The sequence below is a fragment of the Cucumis melo genome, chromosome 3, assembly GCF_025177605.1.
Source record: "Cucumis melo cultivar AY chromosome 3, USDA_Cmelo_AY_1.0, whole genome shotgun sequence".
In the NCBI taxonomy this organism is placed as follows: Eukaryota; Viridiplantae; Streptophyta; class Magnoliopsida; order Cucurbitales; family Cucurbitaceae; genus Cucumis; species Cucumis melo.
Genome location: NC_066859.1, coordinates 7,743,121 through 7,765,363, shown reverse-complemented (window position 1 = coordinate 7,765,363; position 22,243 = coordinate 7,743,121). Strand labels below are relative to the sequence as shown.

Here is a 22,243-nt window from a genome sequence, read left to right as displayed (position 1 = left end):
GGAATATGAGGAAGTGCTCACAAAAAGTATATAAAACCAAAACAAAATGTGATACTTGCATTTGTTTGGAGGCAATTTTAATTTTTAAAAGCAACGGAATATTTAACAATTTACAATCAAATATTCAAGTCTTAAAATAGGAGTACAAATGAACACAATAAAACTAAATTTACTTTCAATTTCGACCGTAAAATCCAAGGGTGCCTTGTTCTAGGCTGAAATCTAAAACATTTTTTTAAAACTCATATAGAGTGGGGGAGTCAAACAAACATCATCCAAATTAGATATTTTGAGCTATGTTTGTATATGAGGTGAGGGATTGAATATCTGGCAACGAGATTGGAAATAAAAGTTTGGTCAATACTCTTATTTAACAATAGGGTAATGGATCAATTGAACCTCTGACTTCAAAGTTAATAGTATAAACTATATTATAATTGAGTTATGCTTGTTTTGGGACATGAGTTTATAATTCTAGTTTCTTTAGTATAACAAACTACAAGATACATGATAAAACCTCTAATCGATTTAACCAAAATTCATTTTAGTAATTTATATAAAAAAATCATATCAATTACCATTTATCCTAACTCATTTTCACGGAGTAGATACCATTCCATCAAAATTATCCTAAAATAAAAGCACACCTAGCTTAGAAGGTACACTAATTCATACACACATATATAGATAAAAAAATCCAATGCCCTGTTCTTGGGGGATTCATATTTGAAAAAAAAATAAAGCACAAACTTTGAACTCGGGTGCGGACCTAAGAAGCCAAATACCCGTCCATCGCCTTCCCTTCACCTCCAATAGAGTCTTACACATTCTCTTAGAACGAACAAGAGCAAACAAATTGAAAGAAAGAGAGAGTTCGATGTGCAGTTAACAAACACCTCCCTCTAAATTCTCTCCCATCTCTCAATTTCTCTCCCATTCGATTCCCTTTCCATCTTCAAACGAGGGTTATGTCCCTCCATTTTTGTTTCCACCTCTTCGATTCTTTGATTTCTGATTGACCAACCCTAAATTTGTCGAACCCGCCATTCAAATTCCATGGAAGAGGACAATTTTTGTAGCGGCGTCGGTGTTGGAACTCGCACTGGAAATGGTGGTGCCGGTGATTCGTCTAGAGCTTCTTCTTCTTTTCTGAAATCAGGGGACCGTCAAATGTTCACTGTTGAGCTTCGTCCTGGAGAGACTACCATAGTTTCGTGGAAGAAGCTTGTTAAAGATGCTAACAAGGCTAATGGTCTCAGTACTGTTCCTGAACCTCCTGCCAACCCCAACCCTGCCGTTGAGTGTCGCATTGATCCGGTGAGGACTTTGTGTTTCACTGTTAATGTATTTGATGTATAATGTGTTTTATTTACAGTGTCATTCGAATTTACAGAAGCCCTCTTTTAGTTCTGGCATTGCTCCAATTGTTTAACACTTCAGTTCGATAGTTTATTTATTGGAATTTTATTAGGGAGAAAGCGTGGGTTCAACTTTAAATAACTAAACAATATGGGGATTGATGCTTTGAGCAAGATTCTTGAAGTGTTCCTGTTAAATGGGCTGTGCGTTAGAACTTTAATGGGATTATTGTTTTACATGGAAATGGAAAAAAAGTGTAAAACTCAACTTGGTCTACTACGTATTTCAAGCATTTTGATGCACTGACTAGAAAGTGTTGATGGTCTGAGACTGATGCAAAGAGCCTTGAACAATATAGATCTGTTTTGAAAAAAAGAGTTGCTCATTTGATTGTATTTTCCATGGCTTCAGGTTTTTTAATTATCTATGCATATTTTAAAATTTCTGCGCGTGGCTTATATATTTTTACAAACGTTTATGTGTAAATATAAATATAATTTGGTTATGCTATAATATAACATGAAAGCTCTTGAGTGTGCCCGACCACAGGAATGGGATGTCTATTCACTTGATTTACAAATCATATATGTGGGTTTCAGTTCTATGGGCTATTTGTTAGGGTTATTCAAACCTTGGTTTTAGTAAGGTTCACGAGAAAGGTTTTGCTGTCTGTTACAAGCCACAGTGTTGCATCTTTGGTATCCTCATGGCTCACCTGCTATAACTGATCATTAAAGAAGGTTGCATGATTTGGTTCAGAAAAAGAAGGCTGCAACTTGGATGATAAACTTTTTTTTTTTAATTGCATTTATTACTTCAGGAAACTATAGGTTAGAACGTCTTAGGTGTCTGACATGGTTAATTTTGAAGCACAAAGACCTTAGTTTGTGTTGTGTTTCACTATAAAACCTTTGTAGATAGCTGTTGCACATCCAAAATAGAGTGCTAGTTTTTGTATAAATGCATATTTTACATACTTTATTTGATTGATAGCAAACACTGTAGGAAAATGATTCATCTTGGAGTTTGGAGGGGCTGATAAATTTCGTGTGAGAAGATTGAATAATTGTTTATGTAGTTCATTCTTAATTTGTATTCCTGGACTTCAAAAAAAAAAAAAATGTTGGGTGAAAGGAATAAAAACTAATGAATTTCAATCTAGTGACATCATTCTTTCAAATAGGAGCATTGGTCAAGCAGTTTGATATGGAATTTTACGTTCTTATTGGATATTAAATCACTGAGACTGAGAGATATATGTAATTTGTTTAAGACTACATGATGTTGCACTGTTACAAACATTAACTGATTTGTTTAAGTTCTTGCAGTTATTGTCAACTGTTTTTCCATTCATCATGTATTTAAAATACAGATGTCATAACTCAAAGGCAAATTCTGGAGCATGAAAATCATTGATATGCGTTAAAATATACTTGACCACAATGTATACGTTAAATCCTGTCACCGGTGTTCTCATTTTATTAATGTATTCTTCTTTAGAAAATGCCTCAATCCTCATAGGCATGTATTTGTTCAATAATGCATTTCCTTTTCTCTTCATTATTTTTATAAAAGAAATTGGTTCGTTGGCCTGTCTATATCTTTATATGTTTTGTGCAATTTCATTCTGTTTTCTTCATGTTGTCTTTATGTTTTGTGTATGCATATTTGTTCCCTTTTTATGTCCATTGGTGTTTTTACTAATGAGGATTTAGGGGTTGGTTTTTAAACTAATAGAAGAAAAAATGATCTATAACTCATGAAGTACTTGCCATTTTATTTTGCCATTAGGGGCAACCAATTGAAGATGAAGTGAAAGATCCAACTGCACCGAATCGTTTCAATGCTGTTATTGAGAAGATTGAGCGCCTATATATGGTACTTTGGCTTCTTCCTAACACCATCAATGTTTGTTCTTCAATTAATTGCGACATACATCTTTTGCATTCAATAATCAAAGAATTACTAGATAATTCAATTTCATGGTTACTAACCAGACAATCAAATTCTCGTAGGGGAAGGATAGCAGTGACGAGGAAGATTTAATTCCGGATGATGATCAATATGATACAGAAGACTCATTCATCGATGATACCGAGTTGGTTGGTTTCTTTCTGTTGCTCGTGTGGTCTTGTTTGTCCTTTATGCAATGTAAATTACAATTTCTTTGTTTCTTCTCTGAGAGTGTGACAATAATCTTTTGTGTGGTGATTATTGTTGACTCCTTGTTCTGCAGGATGAATATTTTGAAGTTGATGATTCGGCAATAAAACATGATGGATTTTTTGTTAATAGGGGGAAATTGGAACGGATGTAAGTTTCTGACTTTGTTCACCTTTTTCCTTCGCTTCAGTTTTATGATTTGCCGGTGTTTATGTTACCTAATTTTAGTCAACTGTTTAGTTGAATTCCCTATTGCTTGAGTGGTTGGTGATACTGTTAGGCTCTTAGTTAGAGATATATGAGGTTATTAATTGAGTATTAGTAGGATGAGTAGAAGGGGCGTGTTAGTAATTAGTTAGTAAGTTGGTTAGAGCTTTTTAGTTATAAATAGAGGGTTTGGGTTGAGGGAAAGGTGTGAAGAATTTTGTGGGGTTTCCTTGTGTTGGAATTTGGGAGAGTCTAGCCCTCTTGGAAGGCTAGTGGTTACCTTGTTAATTGTTCTTACGATATTAAATCATATTTTCATATAATTCTATCTTTTGGCGTTCTTGCTTGTTCTTTGTGTTCTCAAGTATTTACTTGTTAGGTTGGGTACCTAACAAATTGGTATCAAAGCTGTTCTTTCTTGTGTACTGTCTTATTTTGTTTGGCATTGGAGGAAGATCCATGGACATGGGAGAAAATGTGCTAATCGATGGCTGCTCAGAAATAAGTGACGGCAAAGAGAGGAGAAACTCCATCGACCTTGGAGCAAATGCATAAATAAACGGAAGATTGCAAGCGCGAAAGAATTTAAAGGGAAACCCGGTAGAAGTTGCAAGAAAATCCATGAGAAGAAAAGAAAATGGTTCAAAAGACCATGGAAGAGAGATTGGATGATCTCGACGAAGGCATGGGTGAGATCAAAGAAGGGTTGCAATCCATTCTTCAACGTTTGAAGATATTGAATGTTGATATTCAGAGAATCATACCAGAAGAAAAACAGGAAAAGGTAATGGCAAGTGTGGAGTCTAAAACTTCCAATCAGCTTCCAACTGAATGCTCATCTATGGAAGGATTTCCACAATCATCACAAAGCATCAAGGAATAAGGAATAGTGCTCGGGAACAATTCTGTTGGAGAGTAAATGGACACCAGACATAGAAAAGATGCAACCGATAGTAACAAAAAAGAAGGAAGGCCATGAGGGGAACCCCATCAGAGGAGAAGAGAAAAGGAATGTTGACCCAAAGAATGCTAACCTGAAGATGGAGAAATCAAAGAAGAGGAATGTAATAAAAGTCATCAGCAGTCGAATGAAAGATTGTCAGCTTAAAGTTGAAAAAAAGGTTGGCCACTAAGGAAGGTGAAATCAGATTGGAAACGGGGAAAGAGAAATAGATCTACAAACAAGAATAAAGGCAATCATAGAGGAAATGATTCAATCTACTAGGTCGAATAGGCGAAGAAATGAGAGAAATAAGAATTCTCAGTTGATGAAGAACGAAAAAGTTCGATGAGGGAGGAAAAAGCATCATTGGAATAACGAAGAATCAGGAAAAATACACAGTAACGGACAGATGACCCCTCCCCTCGACAAAAGAAGGAATCAAATATGTTGAAATTCATTAGTGGATGGGTGAAGAATTTGAGAATCAAATATGTTGAAATTCATTAGTGGATGGGTGAAGAATTTTGTAGTGGTTTCCTTTGGGAAATTTGGGAGAGGGCTCTCAGCCCTCTAGAATGATATTGTAGATTCATTATTTGATTTTGCAATATATTCTATTTTTTTTTTATTGTTCTTGTTGGTTGTTGTGCTGTTCCTAAGTATCCTTGTTAGGTGGTATCCTAACAAATTGGTATTAGAGCATTTCTTTCTTGGGTACTTTTTTGATTGATTAGAGGGGAAACAAGGAAAGAGAAATAAATCTACAAACAAGAACAGAGGCAGTCAAAGGGAAAATTTTTCGATCTACGTGAGGTTGCAAAGGTGAAGAATGAGAGAATAAGAATTCTCAATCGATGAATAACAAGAAAGTTCGATTAGGGAGGAAGAAACATCATTGGAAAAACAAAGAATCGGCGAAAATACATAGTAATGGATTGATGGCCACTTTGAGGTCAAAAAGGCGAAGAGAGAGAAATAAGAATTCTCAGTCGATGAAGAACAAGAAAGTTTGATTAGGGAGGAAGGAACATAGTTGGAAAAACAAAGAATCGGCAAAAAATACACTGTAACGGACGAATGACCACTCAACCGAAGAAGGAATCAAATATGTTGAAATTCGTTAGCAATGGGTGAAGAATTTTGTAGTGGTTTCCTTCGGGAAATTTGGGAGAGGATTCTCAGACCTCTAGAATATGTTGAGGTATATCGTAGTTTCAGTATTTGATATTGCAATATATTCTATCGTTTATTGTTCTTGTTGGTTGTTATGGTGTTCTTGGGTATCCATGTTAGGTGGTTTCCTTACAAATTGGTACCAGAGCAGTTCTTTCTTGGGTATTATTATGTTTATCAATAGAAGAACCATGGAGATGGGAGCAAATATGTAAATGGATGGCTGATCGGAAACGTGAGGCGACAACAAGAGGAGAAACTCCATGGACGTCGAAACAAATGTGGAAATAAATGGCAGATTGCAAGCACGGATGAATTGATCGGGATATGCCAGAGGAGTCACAAGAAACAAAAGAAGAAGTTCAAAATGAAACACTATCTCACATATATAGAGAGATTTGAGAGTGTTGCAACAAAAGATCAAGGATTTTATGCAGAGAGATAGTGAAAGAGGAGAGAAGACGAGCATCTATTAGAGTAGAGGGAAAAGAATTGGTTAAGAAAAGGTTAGAGAAATCGAAAATGCTTGTGATAGGAGTTGAATCTAAATCTTTCAGTGAGTTCACAATTGAAAAGTCATTTGTGGAAGGTCCTTTCCGGATCTTGACAAGTATTGAGGAAGAAGAGAAAAGGAGTGCCAAAAGTCTTCGATGAAGGTAAGTCTCCACAAAAAAGATAGAAATGAAAGACAACTGGAAGGGAATAGAAGAAAACATGCAAGTCTCCACAAAGAAGATAGAAATGAAAGACAACTGGAAGGGAATAGAAGAAAACATGCTAGTGGTAATGTAGGGTGGAGATTGGACGAAGCACAAATTGGAGGTTATCGGTGTAAGAAGAAATGGCAAAATGGTTGGGAGAGCCAAGCCACTTAAGTACCACATTGGTGGTCTCATTCTAACAAATGTGTGATAAAGACATTCCATACTACCTTGGTTCGTAAAAATACCCCATCCTTAGAAGGTTGACGTCTCGACAGCTACTCCAACACTACTTCACTTGGCCACACCCGATCAGAACCCTTTGCTGGTTCCATGAAGTTTAAGTACTGCACCGTTGTTTCCTTCTATTGGTGAATTTAAACTTTATTATGATTCCTACTCTCTCTATATCTTGGACTAGAGATCCCTACCATTCTTTCATTATGGGAGAATGTTGCCTATGGAGTTGTCGTTTGCCATTCTTTGTCATGGGAGAATTTTGCTTTCGAACTTGTTTTGTGCCATTCTTTTATTATGGAGGAATGTTGCTTATGGACTTGGTTTGTGTTTTTTTTTTAAATGAAAACATACCTCTTTATTGGTTTGTGTTGCTTATGGACAATGCGACAATTAGTATCCTTAGAGATTTTACTAATAGATAACAAATTGCAAGCTAATTTTTGGAACATGAAGGACAAAATGCAACGTAAGTTTTGTTGTTAGAGGAATAGTTCATTTTCCTACAATATAGGTAAAACTCCCCTTGGTGATGTGAATTTTGTCATTGCAATATAGTGGGGAGTAGGATCCAAATAAGGAAGAGGAACTGGTCATATGATCAGAGGCTCCAGAATCGTTAATCCATGGAGATGAGTTTATGCAAGAGAGGGCTTGAGGAAACTTACCTGATTGTGCGAAGGAAACACTAGGATTGCCAGATAAAGAAGTAGTCTTTAGCAGTTTCAAGATTTGATTAATTTATTCCTTGCTAAATAGGTTGGAATCACCAACATTTGCATTTGAGGTGTAGGAGGGAATCTCTCCCCTTGGTTAAAGCTTTTCCCATTCGCAGGTTTTCCATAAAGCTTTCTACAAGTTTCACGTGTATGTTGGGGTTTATTGCAATGGTCACACCAGACTCGAGGCTTTTCATGTATCTTGTTGGAGTGATAAGAGGCCTTCATGGTTGTTTGTTCGATCACCAACACAAAACTTTTTATTGAGTTAATGGGTTCTTGCGGCTTTCTTTCTTGCGAACTTCAGAAACACATCATTAATAGATGGAAGAGAAGTTTCCCAAGTATTCAACCTCTAACCTCATCAAATTTAATATGGAGGACAACAAGAAACTTGTATATACGACTGTCTTCAACAGTTATTTTGTAATGCTTTTGATCATCTGCAGACTTCCACTCATATGAATCAAAGAGATACATGTCTTGCCAAATTCTTTTTAGGGAGTGACAATATTGTGTCACCGAGTCACCTCCTTGGCCTATATCTCCCAATTTGAGATTGAACTCAAATACCTGCAATTGATTGTCCAAATCAGAGTATATCTGTGTCACACTATCCTACAATTCTTTGGCAGTAGAGCAGCACATGTAATTGCAGCTGATGTCTTCAACCATGGAGTTTACAAGCCAAGTCATAATCATGGAGTTTTCAGCATCCTATGTAGTAAACAAAGGATCGTCTAGTTTTAGGACACTCTTTGGTAATGTAGCCAATTTTTCCTTGTCCACGAATATACAACCTAACACTTCGTGACCAACGAAGAAAGTTGTCTCCATTAAGTCGGACCGTGGTTATTTGGAACATGTGGCTATTGGAATGGATACGATTGTGGACTTTAACCATAGTTTTCTTAGTATTTGACATGGCTGAAGCAATACAGTGAGAAGAAAAATAAGGGAGCCAAATTTGTCACTGGCGACGAGCGATGGCAAAATCGACAGCAAATATCTCAGATAGGGGTGACTAGTGAAAACAAACAAGACCACAAATACCCAATAACTTACAGCAAGAAAATGCAAGAAAAAATGGCTTTGGCGAGTTCCAGCGACAGTTGGAGTACATTGACGGCAGCGATGACCCTTGAGGCAGTGGACGTATGTGGTGGCTGGCTGTAAGGGATTTAGGGTTTTTAGGTTTTCCAAAAAATTAGGGTTGGGGTTTTCAAAAAATCTTCTCTAATACTATGCCAAAATAATATATTTCTTATATTTTACGGAGAGAAGGATTTTCTTGAATAGAACAACCCATTACAAAGAAGGAAAAAATAAATTTGGCAAATATAATACAACCAATACAATAAAATTTAATATAAAAAAGGAAATAATCAACAATGTTAGTGGCACAACTATAGTGGTATCTACTTCTGTAGAGTAACAACCCCTTGATATCGTTGAGCTACTGGGAGAAGTTCAAGTTTCACTTAGTGTCTGACATCTCGTGAAGGAAAGAGTAGAGAAAGGAGAGGGCTAGTTTTGAGGTTGGGGATCAGGTTTACCACTCTATTTAAAATTCATTGGCAATTTTTTTTTTGGCGAAATGGAGAGATGGAAAGACAACCGCTATTAGTTCAATGTAGAGAATGAGAAGATTGGAACAATGGAGTATCATCTATGACTGTCAGAAGCTATTTGCCAACTGTTTCATATATCTTAAATCACCAATCGACCTAAAAGCTTAAGCTGATGGGTGGATGTATGTTTAATATTATATCAACATGCTAACCCTCCTCATTTGTGGGCTTGGAATTTGTGGAAGAACCAGCTAGTGAAATTCAATATTGAATTTAGCAAATGACATTACGGGGGGTTCAAACACATGATCTATGATTTCGATACTATCTTAAATCACCGATCAACCCAAAAGCTTAAACTGATAGGTGAAGTTTGATTGCAGATATCTTATGGAAGATTAAGATTTCAAGGAAAGTTAAGCTCTTTCTGGGCAATTTTTGCTTGGTCGGGTTAATACAGTGGATAAGATTTTGAGAAAGATGCCTTCATTAGTGAAACTTTGTTGTATCCCTTTCCGTAAGGCAGAGAAAAAACTAAGGCAGAGAAAAACCTAGCTCACATTTTTGGGGGTAGGAGTTTCATTTTTCGCTTGCTTGCTAAAGAGATGTTTGGTTGATGATCAGAAAGTTTCTCCTCCTCAAAGATAAAAGTTGTTTTCTTTTGTTTGCAGGGGGTGTGCGCTTTATTGTGGGGGGAGTGTTTAAGGGTGTGGAGAGGGATCCCAGTGAGGTTTGATTTTTTGGTGAGATTTTGTGTTTTTCTTTGGGCTTTTGTTTTGATGGCTTTATACTCTAGGCAACATCTTACCTGCTTGGAAACCCTTTTTTAGTGGGTGTTTTTGTGGACTTGTTTTTTTTGTATGCCTTTGCATTTTATCGTTCTTTCTTAAAGAAAGTAGTTGCTTCTATAAAAAGAAATGGATGAAGGTAAATTTAATATTATATCAACACTTTGACATCTCATAAAAACTAGTAGTATGTACACCTTGAATGGGCATTTGCTTCCACTGTTCTCGTGATATGGAATTTATAGTGGAATTTGAGAAGTTTCTGCTCCGAGATTGATGTCTAGCTTCAAGGTTTAAATGGATAGAAAGGTTTCTCTCTCTAATATTTATGGTAACTCAACATGGATCTTTTTTATGCTTGGAACTTATCCACGATTAGATATTGGAAGGTGTTCTGTGGTTTTGAATAATAAGTGAAAATTTTATTGCAAATTGGCCACTTTCAAGTTACCCATAATTGCACCTGCTTTCCTTGCTGACGAAGCTAACTTGGAGTTACTTCCTTGAAAAAGAAGCAATCGTTTCACATTTTTTGTTGAATTTGCTATAATTTCAAGAAATTTGCTGGCATTTGAAAGCCAGTGAGAAGAAATATGACAAGATTGTGGTTCTTTAAGAATTTCATCTTGAAGACACTTGGCTCAATAGACAGCTGTAGTCTCTAGTGATGTAGGGACAATTAGGAAAGTTAGTGGTTAATCTTAGGTTACATCTATGGCCAATCCTTTAGTTTCTTATTTGGATTTCAACACTCTTTTTTAGTTTCCTTTTGGGTTTTAGTCTGCTTTTAGTTCTCTATAGATAGAAAATCCTTCTCATGTATTCTACACATGTTTCGTTCTAATTAAGATTCTAGAATTGATTCTTGGAGGTTTGTTCTTTTGGTCACTTAGGCTACACCAGTTTGGTAGGAAACTAAGAAGGATTGACCACGGAATTACGTAAGATTAACCATTAAGTTTCCCTAATTCATTTTTACATCATGTAGTAATACCAAGGGCGGGAGTATTTATGGACTGCCCATGAGGTTTACTTCTCTTAATGGAAGCAGTTTGCTCAGGCCTGGTACCTTGATCAACTAAATTAGCTTCTGTTTCTTCGCCCGCGGCAAAAGATCTAACAGTTAGATGTTGACAAGTCTATTTTTAGTTAGAAGGGGGGAATTCTGCATGAGGGGAGTAGGGGCACGTGTCTTTTGGAGCATAGGTGACATGACAGGTCTACATTGGAATTGGTTAAAAAAGGTATTAGGAATTCTGGTCTGGAAAGAGCTCAGCTTAGGGAGGGGGACTAGGCCTCTGAGTATGTGGTTCTGTTGTTTTGGACTATTTAAATAAATATCTGCCTCATTTTTTTTTGCGTTCTTTTCCCTCATTTTACATTAACATTACGAATTTTTTAAATCTTCTAATTCTCTGTTTATCTAGTTGTGGGCGTGTGGTTTCAGTATTGTGCATACAAGAATAACATTCTATAATTTGAATATTTAATTTCAGACTTACATTTTTTGGTTTGCTTTTTGGAATTCTCCATGCTTATTTTTATTTATTTTCTTTCCAAAGAAGTGAACCATCTGGACAACCTAATCAACAGTTGAAGAAAAGACGCAGAAAAGATTTAGAGAAAGGCCATCCTGAAAACCATGATGGTCGCTCATCAAATAAGCATACAAAAGTGGGAAAGACAACTACGGGAAAGAGTGCTTTGATGGTTGCAAAGAGTTTTTCTAATTTGTCTCAAAACATGGCGATCACACATGAACATCTTGAAGATGGAAAGCTGCAGAACCCATTGATACCCGGACATAGTTCCAAAAAAAAATCTGGTGATACGAAAATGATATTGGACCCTTCTCCATCTTCAAAAGTTTATAATGGTGATATCTCTACATCTGTAGCAGAAGCAAAGGATGCTGATTCTTCAAAGCCTGGTGTTTTTCCACCCAAGAACCCTGGTACCAAATCAAAAGAGTCATGTGGACCATCAGATTCTTTACAACAGAACATACTTGAAAAAGTAGCGCATGCACCATCCAAACCCCAACCTGGGAGACCATGCACAGATGAGATAGATTCATCAATTCAGATGAAAGAGAAACACGGCATCCGTGAATTGCCAGACATTAATTTGCCAGCGGCCAAGTATTCCATGCAAACAGCCGTAAGTTTTCTTGAGCAACTAAAACGATGATCATTCACCACAAAGTACTGATTCCACCATTTTTTTTGTTAAATTGAATCTTCTTTACTTGTCTATGACAAACTTTCTATTTTGTTAAATTGAAACTTGGGATGGATGTTTGTGTTTGTGATTCATGCTACTGAACTTCTTAGTTAAATGTATAAATCTTATTTTGAAGGTCATGTGTTTCTTTATTTTAATAGAAATGGAGTTTGTTTCCCTCCCTCTATTAATAGGAATAAGATTTGTGGTTCAATGGATGAAAAATTTCTTCAACTTCCCAATTAAGGGTTGGTTTATTCTATACTCATTTCCATACAATTTTAAGCGTGGTGTGTTTATTCACTGGAAGGAAAAGGAAAAGTCTGAATGGTGAATTTGGAGGCGAGTTAGTTTTTGATGAGTAGGTGACCTGTGATTGGATAAATTGGTGATACTCAAGATATATGTTATTATCTGTTTGATTTCTTGGAGATGAGCTAGCTTGCAAGGTGCCCTTTGGTATGTATTTTTATAATTGTTTTTGGCATGTCTTCTAATTAAATAAAACCAATGCATATTTCTGAACTTTCACTCAAGTTTCATAATGGTCAGTAGACTCTGTTGTTCTGATATGAGCTTTATCGTTATTGAAATACCAGAATTATTTCTTCTTGTTGCTTCAAAATAATTTTTGAAGTTTTGATCAAAATTTAAGTTTTGATATTTGTTAAACATAAGGTACATAAGAATTTGATTTTCAACTTGTTTGGAAAACTTGCATTATCATAATTCTCTCTTGATTATCTAGGGGTTTATTTCTTTGATTCTATGACATGTGGGAGATTCATGGTTCGCATAGTGATATTTCTATTTGGTATCTAATAAATCTTTAGACTTCTTTTAGGCCAATGATTTTGAAGTGTGAAAGAAATTGAAGCACAATAGTCTTTTGTGAAGCATATAAAAGGTGAAGGTTTTATTTATTTATTACAAAAGAAGGGCCTCCACATGGGGATTTAGAAAAAACTTTCCCAATTAGAGAGGAGGAAATAAAAGCCATAGTAAAGAAAAAGGGGAGAGCATTTACGCTATGTCACAACCAAACTAATTATAGCTTTAAAAAGTCTAGGATAGGTAAGCTCCTTTCTTGAAAGTATATACTAAGTATGCACCTAATATTAAAATCAGAATAAAGTATGTGACAGGGAACATAAAAATTTAGCTGTTAAAGATAAACAAAGATTAACTGTTAAGACAAAGTTTAAGTACAAAAAATCTACAAAATCTTAAAATCTAACTATTTTCACTAAAAAACTAAAACTTTCACTAAACATTTCCTATCACTGTTTTTTCCATCATTAAACTGATAGCTGTTCGTATTGTTGTCTTTAGGCTTACTTCTATTTTCTTTCATGTCTACTGGAGTAGGAGGGTATATCTGGAGTGAGCAGGCCGAAGATTGGAGAACCAGTAGCTTTTTTATTAAGTTTTCTGTTCTTTGACTTTAATTAATTTAACCGTAGTTTATTGGAAAATGCTACATTTAATTTAAAAGCATGCATTGAACAAATCTAGCCACTCAACCTAGCTTAAGTATACTCATTTTTTTTATGCTTTTCAACACAGTGCTCATAGATTATGTATTTATGTGGGCGTTGAGTTGCTCGCAACTGCTTAGATGTGTAATGCCACATATAAAAATATTTTGATTAGTTGAGATTGAGTTTCTTTGGAGATTCTTGATCTGATATCCTCGTTTTCACTATTATGTAGCTATAAAATGAATCTGCTGCTGTTTGTGCCCCCCTTTTACTATGTGCTTGTTAGGTTGGGGGGTGAGGGGCACACTGTTCAAACTTTAGATTTTTTATTTTCTTGGTATTGTTGCATCTTTGGACATTTCCTGTATTTATCGTCGCTCCTAGCTTCAACTTTGTGGTACCACCATGCAGAAAACACCATATGTGCACAAAAAAGATGGATCTAGTGTTAGACCGAAAAGCTCACTGCTAGAGAAAGCTATTAGAGAGTTGGAGAAGATGGTTGCTGAATGTAAGCATCATCTCTTTTTGTATCGCATATGGGGACTTCTTTGAAATGTATTTAATTTCTTTTAATGTAAAAATATTGCAGCGAGGCCACCACTTACGGAAAATCCAGAGGCAGACAATTCATCTCAGGCTATCAAAAGGAGATTGCCCAGAGAAATCAAACTCAAGCTTGCTAAAGTTGCCAGATTAGCGGTCTGATGCTCTGATTTTTAACTTGTTATTAGTTGTTTCCTATAAAAGAAGTTATTAGCCGTTTGATGTAGATGCCATTGAGACTTGCTTCATGAATGGGACTGCTGGTAGGGGGATGTAAATAATTTTGCCTTACAGGTTGGCTGTGGTCTCCCGATTAGGCACTAACTGGAGACTATGTATTGACTTGTTTTGGCCTATTCTGTTGATAATGGAAAAAGGGAGAAATGTTAAAATTTGTAATCTGTAGGAGAGTGGAATGGGGAAATATGGAATGTGGCAGTTCAATGTTTATAGCTTGTTGGCTTCTTCCAACAATTTTGGTAGCTATCTTTGATTTTCCAACTTGTTGGTTATTTGTTCCTGAGTCCCATTGCACATTCGTTTTCTTCAAAACTGAACACTTGTTCGAATGAACTGCCTATATTCGGGTTCGTTTTTAGGTTTTCATCATATTTATGTTGCCTGAGTTTAGTCTTTGTTTATATTTTAGTTTGTATTTTCCTTTAGTTCTTTTGCCCTTAGTATAATACTCTTGTATTTTGAGCTTTAGTCTCATTATCATCAATAAAGAGGCTTGTTTCCATTTCAATAAAATATATTGTTTGCTCAAAGGATGCTGACTTTGTTAGTTATTCAACAGGCAAGCAATGGGAAATTGTCAAAGGGTTTGATTAACCGACTTATGAGTAGTCTTGGTCACTTCATACAACTGCGAACTTTAAAGGTATTACCTTCCATTATATAAAATAAGATGTAATGCTTATAATTTCTTTCCCTCTTCTGATTCTCCTTTTCCCCTTAGGGACTCCTCATCTCTAAGGCCGCCAGTTCTCTTTTTTGTTATTAATATGTCTCTCACAACTTCTCATAAATAGAAAATTAATTTCCGTTTTGTACTTATATTACTTTAGTTTTTCTTTTACATCAAATCCATGCACATTGTGAAGCAATATTTTTGGATATTTTTTTATCAAAGAAAAATTATCTATGGCATTTTGCTATCCTGTTATTATTGTTTGCTTGTATCCTTTTTACTTCCCCACTTGGAGATCAATTTATCATTGCTCTGGAGGTCCTGAATTTTTCATAATATCACATTGATATGGGTAACATGTTCGATTGAATTTGAAGACCTTTGTTTTCCTGACTATAAATATAACATGCATTGCTTATGAGGTGCCTCATTTGGTTGATTTTGTTCTTCTATTATACTTTTTTTTTTTCCATTTCATTTTCTCCCTTGAGGAGTTTGTATATTTTCAGTAAGCTTCGTTTCATTTCATCAATTAGAGTTCCATTTTTCTAAAAAGAAAGAAGCATCTTTCCTTCTAATTGAATAGGATGAATTGCATCTGAAAATATGGACACCCTTTTATTGTCTATGTAACTGTAAAGCATATTTTGTGATGATGTTGAAAAGGGTTATCGACTTTGTGCTGTGTATCAGCTTCGTAGCTGTTATTTTTGTAGCACAATTCTACATTCTATTAGTTTTTTGTAAACTTGGTGTAGTAAAAATCTGTGCTATCCATTTTTTCTTTTATTCTGTGGAACTTACTCCTACTATAGTTTTTACTTGATTCTATATTACCTAGCTGCTTATTGATACTTCTCATATTTCTGCGTGCGATGTCTTTTTATAGAGAAATTTAAAAATCATGGTCAACATGGGTATCTCAGTGAAGCAGGAGAAGGACGATAGGTTTCAACAGATAAAGAAGGAAGTTATTGAGATGATTAAAATCCGACCTTTGTCCTTGGAGTCTAAGGTATTATATTCTGAAACTTTCTTTACTTCTCTTTCATAGGTCTGCCACGCCTAACTCATTTTACTTCAAAGATGTTCGTTTGGCAGGCTGTTTTGTAAAGTTTAATTGTTTCACCCTACCTTCTCTCTGTCATTTTGCCAAATTTACATTTATATTTGCTCGTCTATTTTGTGAAGAAATGAACCTTTCATCAAAGGAAGAAGAGAAGACCAAAAAAAGGATGCCATTCACCCAAACAGGCATAGATAGACTATAAAAAGCTGCTCAATCGGTCAAAACATAGGAGTAGGAAATGACTATTCTGAATTTATGTTTTTTGGTGAAAAAACACAAAGATTACCATCACTGAAATTGTTTTCTTCAACTATAAAAAATTGTTTCATTTTTAATCTTGGTGTTTTTCAGTTGTAGTTTACATTGATTCTAAGGATGAGAGCAATTATGAGTGGTTTCAATTCAAAAAAAAAGAAAAGAAAAGGATGAGAACAATTATAAATGGCATGGAAAGGAAAATAAAATTCCCCGGGGGACTCAAAATTCTTCATTCCATCCCAAAAAATTATTCCATTTCTCTCCGTCTAAATCTCCTAGAAAGTTACAAAATGAAGTCATTCTATCTAGAGTACTCATATTAGATGTAGTTGCTCATATATCGCTTGGAATGTTAGCCAGTGGGTAATGGGTTTGTTAGATTTAAAAGCGAATAATATCACTATATGCTCATAGTGTCCCTCTACAGAAATCTCTTTGTTAGACACGTGTTGGACACTTGGACATTCAGAACACTTGGAGTTGAACATATTTGGTGAGAACTTTGTTCTAAATAAGTATTGGAAAATAGCTTAGCACAATTTAACTCATCTAGGACTCCACAAGAATTGGAATATTATCTGGGATAGATTTAACTTCATAAGGTTTAGAGCTCTATAATTGCCGCAGAATCACTTGTTGCTATCATTTTTCTTTACTAAGAATGAGTAGGAGTGGGGGCATGTGTTTGGTGCGATCCCTTCTTTTGTTAACATATCTTGTATCTCTGACCAAGCATTCAATTTCTCTTTTTCCAATAATGAGCAAAAGATAAGATTGAATATTTACAGCCATTGTACTTGATTTTAGCGTTATTGCATGGTTCCTACCGGACTTCTGGTTGGAGGAAGGCTTGCAAGGGGGTAGGAGCACATTCCCTAACCATTAAACACCCATCAAAATTCTCCTCCATGCCTAAGTTTTTGGTGCCATTGCAACTTACTTTAGCTCGGATCACAGTGAATTTTATCAAAACATTACTTCTTTCCTAGCTTCAAAATTGGGTTAACTATCAAAGGACTTTTGTAAGTTTACGAAGATCGCATCTCAAAAACAATGAAGTTTATCAGCTAGGAAGCACAGATACCATCACGGCGACATGCCATTTTTTAAAAAAATAGGACAGACACGTCGAGGATATGCCAATTTTTTAGTAAACGAAATTAAATATATGTCATGCATATAAACATATTACATAATAAGGGTTCCGATTAAACATCAAAATAACAAGTTTAGAGCCCTAAAATTAAAAAAGAAGATGATGTTAACTCCTCTTGGAAAAGTTCACACGACCGGCGAGGGAGATGGGCGGTGACGGCAACCGATGAGAGGGTTAGGGCGGAGAGGGTAGTGGCCTGGTGGGGAGAATTGGGGAAGAGAGGGTGGAGTGCGTGAAGCTTTTTCGTTATAAGAGAAAATAAAAAAAATAAAAAATAAAGAAACCTAATAATTATTGCCATTGTGCCGGACTAATGGCCCTTTCTATGGGTTTTTTTTCTCAGCCATGGCAGGGCTGTGTTGGAGCCGTGTCCAAAATTTAAAAAAAAAAAATCGACACACCAGCTGGCATGTTGAAGATGTGTCAGCAGCGTTCAGTGTCGGAAACGTGTCTGACATCGATTCTTGGCCATCTTAAGAGTGTCAGTGCTTTTTAGTTTATCAGGAACCTCCCCTCAAGGAAACTGCTGACCTTTCAAAATGAATCCTCTCTGCTCCAATTGTAAACATTATTATTTGCTGCTCCTGTCGACTTCTCATTGAGCCCAATGTGGAAAGCCACTTTACTTCAAATATTCATTAACACTTCACAGGGATAGTGGTAGCGATCTCCTATAATATATAGTTTCTGCAGCGTCAATATCGCTGATTGCCACATCTCCTCTTGTAACATGAGGTCTTGATGGTTGACAGTGCCAACTCTTGCACAATCTCTTCAAGGATGAATTTATGCGCAGTCTCACCAATTAATTTTTCATTACAGTAAAAAGTGAAAGCCTTTCTCTTCATGAGTTTTCAGCTCACTTTTGATCAGTTCAATACACTTGAACTTGTCAGCTAATACAACTTTCTCCCATCGTAAAGGAGGTAGTAAATTCTTCCTCAATGCCATGGAACGAAATTGCAACATCTTTTCTTCAGCTTGGATGTTTCTAGTCCGTTGACAAATTGTTTCTCCTACAATCAATCTGACATTTCTTTTGATGGTGCTGCTAATGGTGCAAATTGGGGTTGGTATCTTTCACTGTTATATACTGATAAACTTAAAACCTTCCACACTGTGTTCCATCCTAGAAAGGTCTAAATCTTTCTTACAATTGTTCTCAAGTGCCTTCTCTCTTCCTCCTGAAACGAAAGGGCTGCTCCTTTACTGCTATCAGCTCAATCCTCTCTTCATCCAACAGTTCACTTCAAATTACTACTCATCTCTAGACAATCGTTCATTAGATCTTCTTCAATTGAAGATTGGTATCTCTAGACAATACACATTCCGTTGACTCCTTTTTTTCCTTTTATGAAATCTTCACAGATTACCTCTGGATCCCCGTTAAAGTTCTGCTTGTTGGGGATGTAACCTTGTTCCAACTGCCTTCTAGCACTGTGTTCCTCTCTAATTCCTGCCGCCACATTTAATACTGTTATATTTTTAAAAATATATCTAATTTTAGTTTTACTTCATTCTTTGGCCACGAAGATGATTTTTACTTTCCATTGCTGTTAATAGAGAGTATGAAATAAATTTCAGGCAATAGAACAACAAGGTGGAGCACCTCAAGATATCCGTGAACTTGTTTCTGAAGAAAAAGGAGTTCCGAGAAAGAAATTTGCTATGGATCCTTCATTGGAGGACAAAATTTGTGATCTTTATGATCTGTTTGTTGATGTACTACTGCTTCATGCCCCTAATGAACTTCAAATGTTTTCTTTCTCAATTAACTTTAAACTTTCTTACATCTCTATTTGTTTGACTCCAGGGACTGGATGAGGATGCTGGTCCACAAATCAGGAAGTTGTACGCAGAGGTAGTCCAATCATTTATTCTTAAATTTCTCAATCAGCTATTTTATCCGCTTGCCTCCATCATTTTGTGAAGGGGGTACGGTGGTGTTAGTTAGGTCACTAAATATATCATGAAAGCAGCCAGTTCGATTAGTTTTCGTGGATACTTTGTCATTTAAGTCCAATGAAATGGTTTTTTATATAAAAGGGTCTTTGCAATTAAAGTTGTTTAGCTGCACTACTCCACACGCTCACTTTGGGTCTGATTTATCAAGTGCCAGTCTTTTTTTATGAATCTTTGTAGTATCTCTCAGAATCTTCGGAAATTCTTCCATATAAATTTTCTTATGTTAGTTATAGCTCCTCTCATCAATATCATAGTTTTGAAACTCGTTATGTTAGTTTTAGCTCCTCTCATCAATATAATAGTTTTAAAATTCGGTTAAATCTGTGTCATTGACTATCGTCTTATCCAGCTTGCAGAATTGTGGCCAAATGGGTTCATGGATAATCATGGGATCAAACGTGCAATATGCAGGGCAAAAGAGAGGCGGAGAGCGTTGCATGGCAGACATAAGGTAATGTTACTCCTCTTATCTTTTTCATTCCCTTTTTAAGCTTTCAGTAAATTTTGGTGAACTACTCTGATAAGCATATTGTTCTATTCCGTGGATAGAATTGCTTTTACATTCAGCCCCTTGAGTTGATTTTTATCTATTTAAAGACCAGTGTTACGTTTCTGGATTCATATTGGCTGCTGCTTGTAACGTTTGTTTTTTTGGCACTTCAATTTTGTAGGATCAAGAGAAAATCAAGAGGAAAAAGATTTTACCACCTAGAGTAGATGAGACCGTTAGAAACGAGGTTGGTACAGTTGCTCAGCCACAGTATGCCCGAGAGAGATTAGCCTCAGAATCGGGTCCACAGCCAACCCCGGTAACCAAGGCTGCATCTGTTTTGATGGTTGCAGCAGCCCAACTACAAAGTCCTTCCATGAGTGTTGGAAATCTAGACAGGCTAAAATCCGAGAAGATGAAGGTAAGCTCAAGCAGTTCCCACGAGGACACGAGAATCGTGGATGGTGCATTAACCAAGAAAAAGACAAAGAGGAAGGCAGAGGTGGAGTTGGAAGAAACTCATAATCGGCCCGAAAAGGCATCCACCCAACATGGAGATGAAAAACACAAGTCCACGAACAAGCCAACTGCGAGTCATCCTCCTAAGCCAAACATTCAATCAGCTGCTCCTTCAAGTATGGAACAGTCAAGCTAACATGATACTACTCATGAGTCTAATCTACACCATAATAATGTTCTATCACACATCGCCACTCTCATTGCGTCGCACAAAATTTTCTCCCCTTCCCTTCCCCATCCCCTTTCTTTCTCTTACTCGGGTTTCATTTATCGACCCGCGAAAAAAGCCAAAATGAAGAAGCCATTTTTGTAATTACATGTTGGTTCGTGCATGGGGTTTTCTGGATGGATTAGAAATGTATCTTAAAAGTAGGGTGCGCTGAAGTAGCAATTTTATTTGGCAAGTAGTCAATTTGAAGGCCTTTTTTCTTTTTCCTAACTTTCTTTTACTTTGTAGTTTATAGCTTTTATCACCAAAATTTAACCTCCTGTTTGAGAGCTTGAAATTGAAAGTCACACTTTGATGATCGCCAGCGTGTGGGATCATCATCTAGCAATTTGTTGACACCCAAAATAGTCCACACCAATGAAATTTCATCTTTTTTATTTTTATTTTTTATTTTTTATTGGAAGTATTTGGGAGAATTTGAGTTCTAATTTGAAATCCAAAAATAATTGAATGTGATTGAGCAAATAAATTGAGATCCAATTTATTAAGAACTTATCCTTTTAGTACCAAAGTTTTAAAAAAATAGATCTTGATTACTAATTTTTCAAAATATACCTTTGTCTTGTTTGACTTGATCTAGTTTATGAATTTTTAAAATATATCTTTCGTTCTTTTGGGGGGTTAAAATAGTGGGTTTAAAAGGTTAAAGATTAGTTTTCTAACTTAAAATGATAAGAATAATTCACTTAAAAGTAAGTTTATTTTAAAGAAATCATAGATTATAAAGGTGTATTACGAAAACTGATCAAATGTTAGAAAGACATATCAGAAATTATAAAACCAAATACAAAAACTAGTAAAATGTCTGTTGGAAATTTTAGACCAAATACAAAAACTATTAACTTTGTGAGTTTAGAGTTAATGCTAAATAATTCAATTTTAACAGTTAATACGACTTCTAGGATTGAATTGAAATGAATTTGATTGAGATTTTTGAAAGAGATTGTGACTCTGAATTTTGTTTGCAAATAGTTTGGATTGGATTTGACCAAAATCTTCTATTTAGTTTGTTGAGGACCATTCATTTTAAGTTTATCCACAAAGACACTGAAATTAGAATACTTCAGCAATATATTTATCTGTTTTTTAAACTCCAAACAAATTGAAATTCAATGTTATTTTATAGCTCACGAAATCAAATAATCAAGTTCAAATATAGTATAGATTAATCAAACTGTCTCTAATCTTGAGCTCTTTTAGTACAAATACTAGTAATGGGCTTGTATATGTAGACAATAACTTGAGTTACTGGATAAAATTCTTTCTAAAGCAAACGTAGACACAAATTAAAAGAGGATAAGAGAGACTATAAATGAAGACTATACTTTAATTTTTATTTACATTTTTTATAGTACAATAATCATTTCAAGCTCGTTAGATTATTGATGGACTCAAAAATCTAAATTAATGAGTGCAAGTAAATATCATTTAATTGACTAAAAATTTACGTTGATGAGTGAGAATGTTAATTTTATTTTATATCTTTAATACAACTCAAACTCAAAATTAAAAACAAGTCTTTTAAGATTACAT

At 35.5% G+C, this 22,243-nt stretch overlaps 1 protein-coding gene across 5 annotated transcripts; it reads left to right on the top strand.

Annotated features, from left to right (window-relative positions):
• The first annotated feature begins 721 nt into the window (after window positions 1-721).
• On the top strand, window positions 722-21,093 carry LOC103504093 (ubinuclein-1-like). Of its 5 annotated transcripts, none has more exons than XM_017048129.2 (13): window positions 722-1,317; window positions 3,151-3,237; window positions 3,375-3,461; window positions 3,596-3,672; window positions 11,424-12,021; window positions 13,977-14,076; window positions 14,158-14,267; window positions 14,911-14,994; window positions 15,914-16,039; window positions 19,092-19,229; window positions 19,321-19,368; window positions 19,829-19,923; window positions 20,144-21,093. In XM_017048129.2, the coding sequence occupies exons 1-13, from the start codon at window positions 1,057-1,059 to the stop codon at window positions 20,187-20,189; spliced, it is 1,857 nt and encodes a 618-aa protein (XP_016903618.2). In that variant the 5' UTR covers window positions 722-1,056; the 3' UTR covers window positions 20,190-21,093. The 5 variants fall into 5 exon arrangements, with proteins under 5 accessions (XP_016903618.2, XP_008466757.2, XP_008466756.2 ...); XM_008468535.3 differs by having other exon boundaries at window positions 728-1,317; window positions 11,427-12,021; window positions 19,822-19,923; XM_008468534.3 differs by having other exon boundaries at window positions 728-1,317; window positions 19,822-19,923.
• The last annotated feature ends 1,150 nt before the right edge of the window (window positions 21,094-22,243 follow it).

What these genes read in the sequence shown, in the direction of transcription:
- LOC103504093 (XM_008468534.3), top strand. Translation starts at nt 1,057, where the DNA reads ATGGAAGAGGACAATTTTTGTAGCGGCGTCGGTGTTGGAACTCGCACT. An exon ending in GGAGAAGATGGTTGCTGAAT is followed by an intron (nt 14,077 to 14,157) that starts GTAAGCATCATC and finishes AAAATATTGCAG; the next exon opens with CGAGGCCACCACTTACGGAA. An exon ending in CTTTGTCCTTGGAGTCTAAG is followed by an intron (nt 16,040 to 19,091) that starts GTATTATATTCT and finishes AATAAATTTCAG; the next exon opens with GCAATAGAACAACAAGGTGG.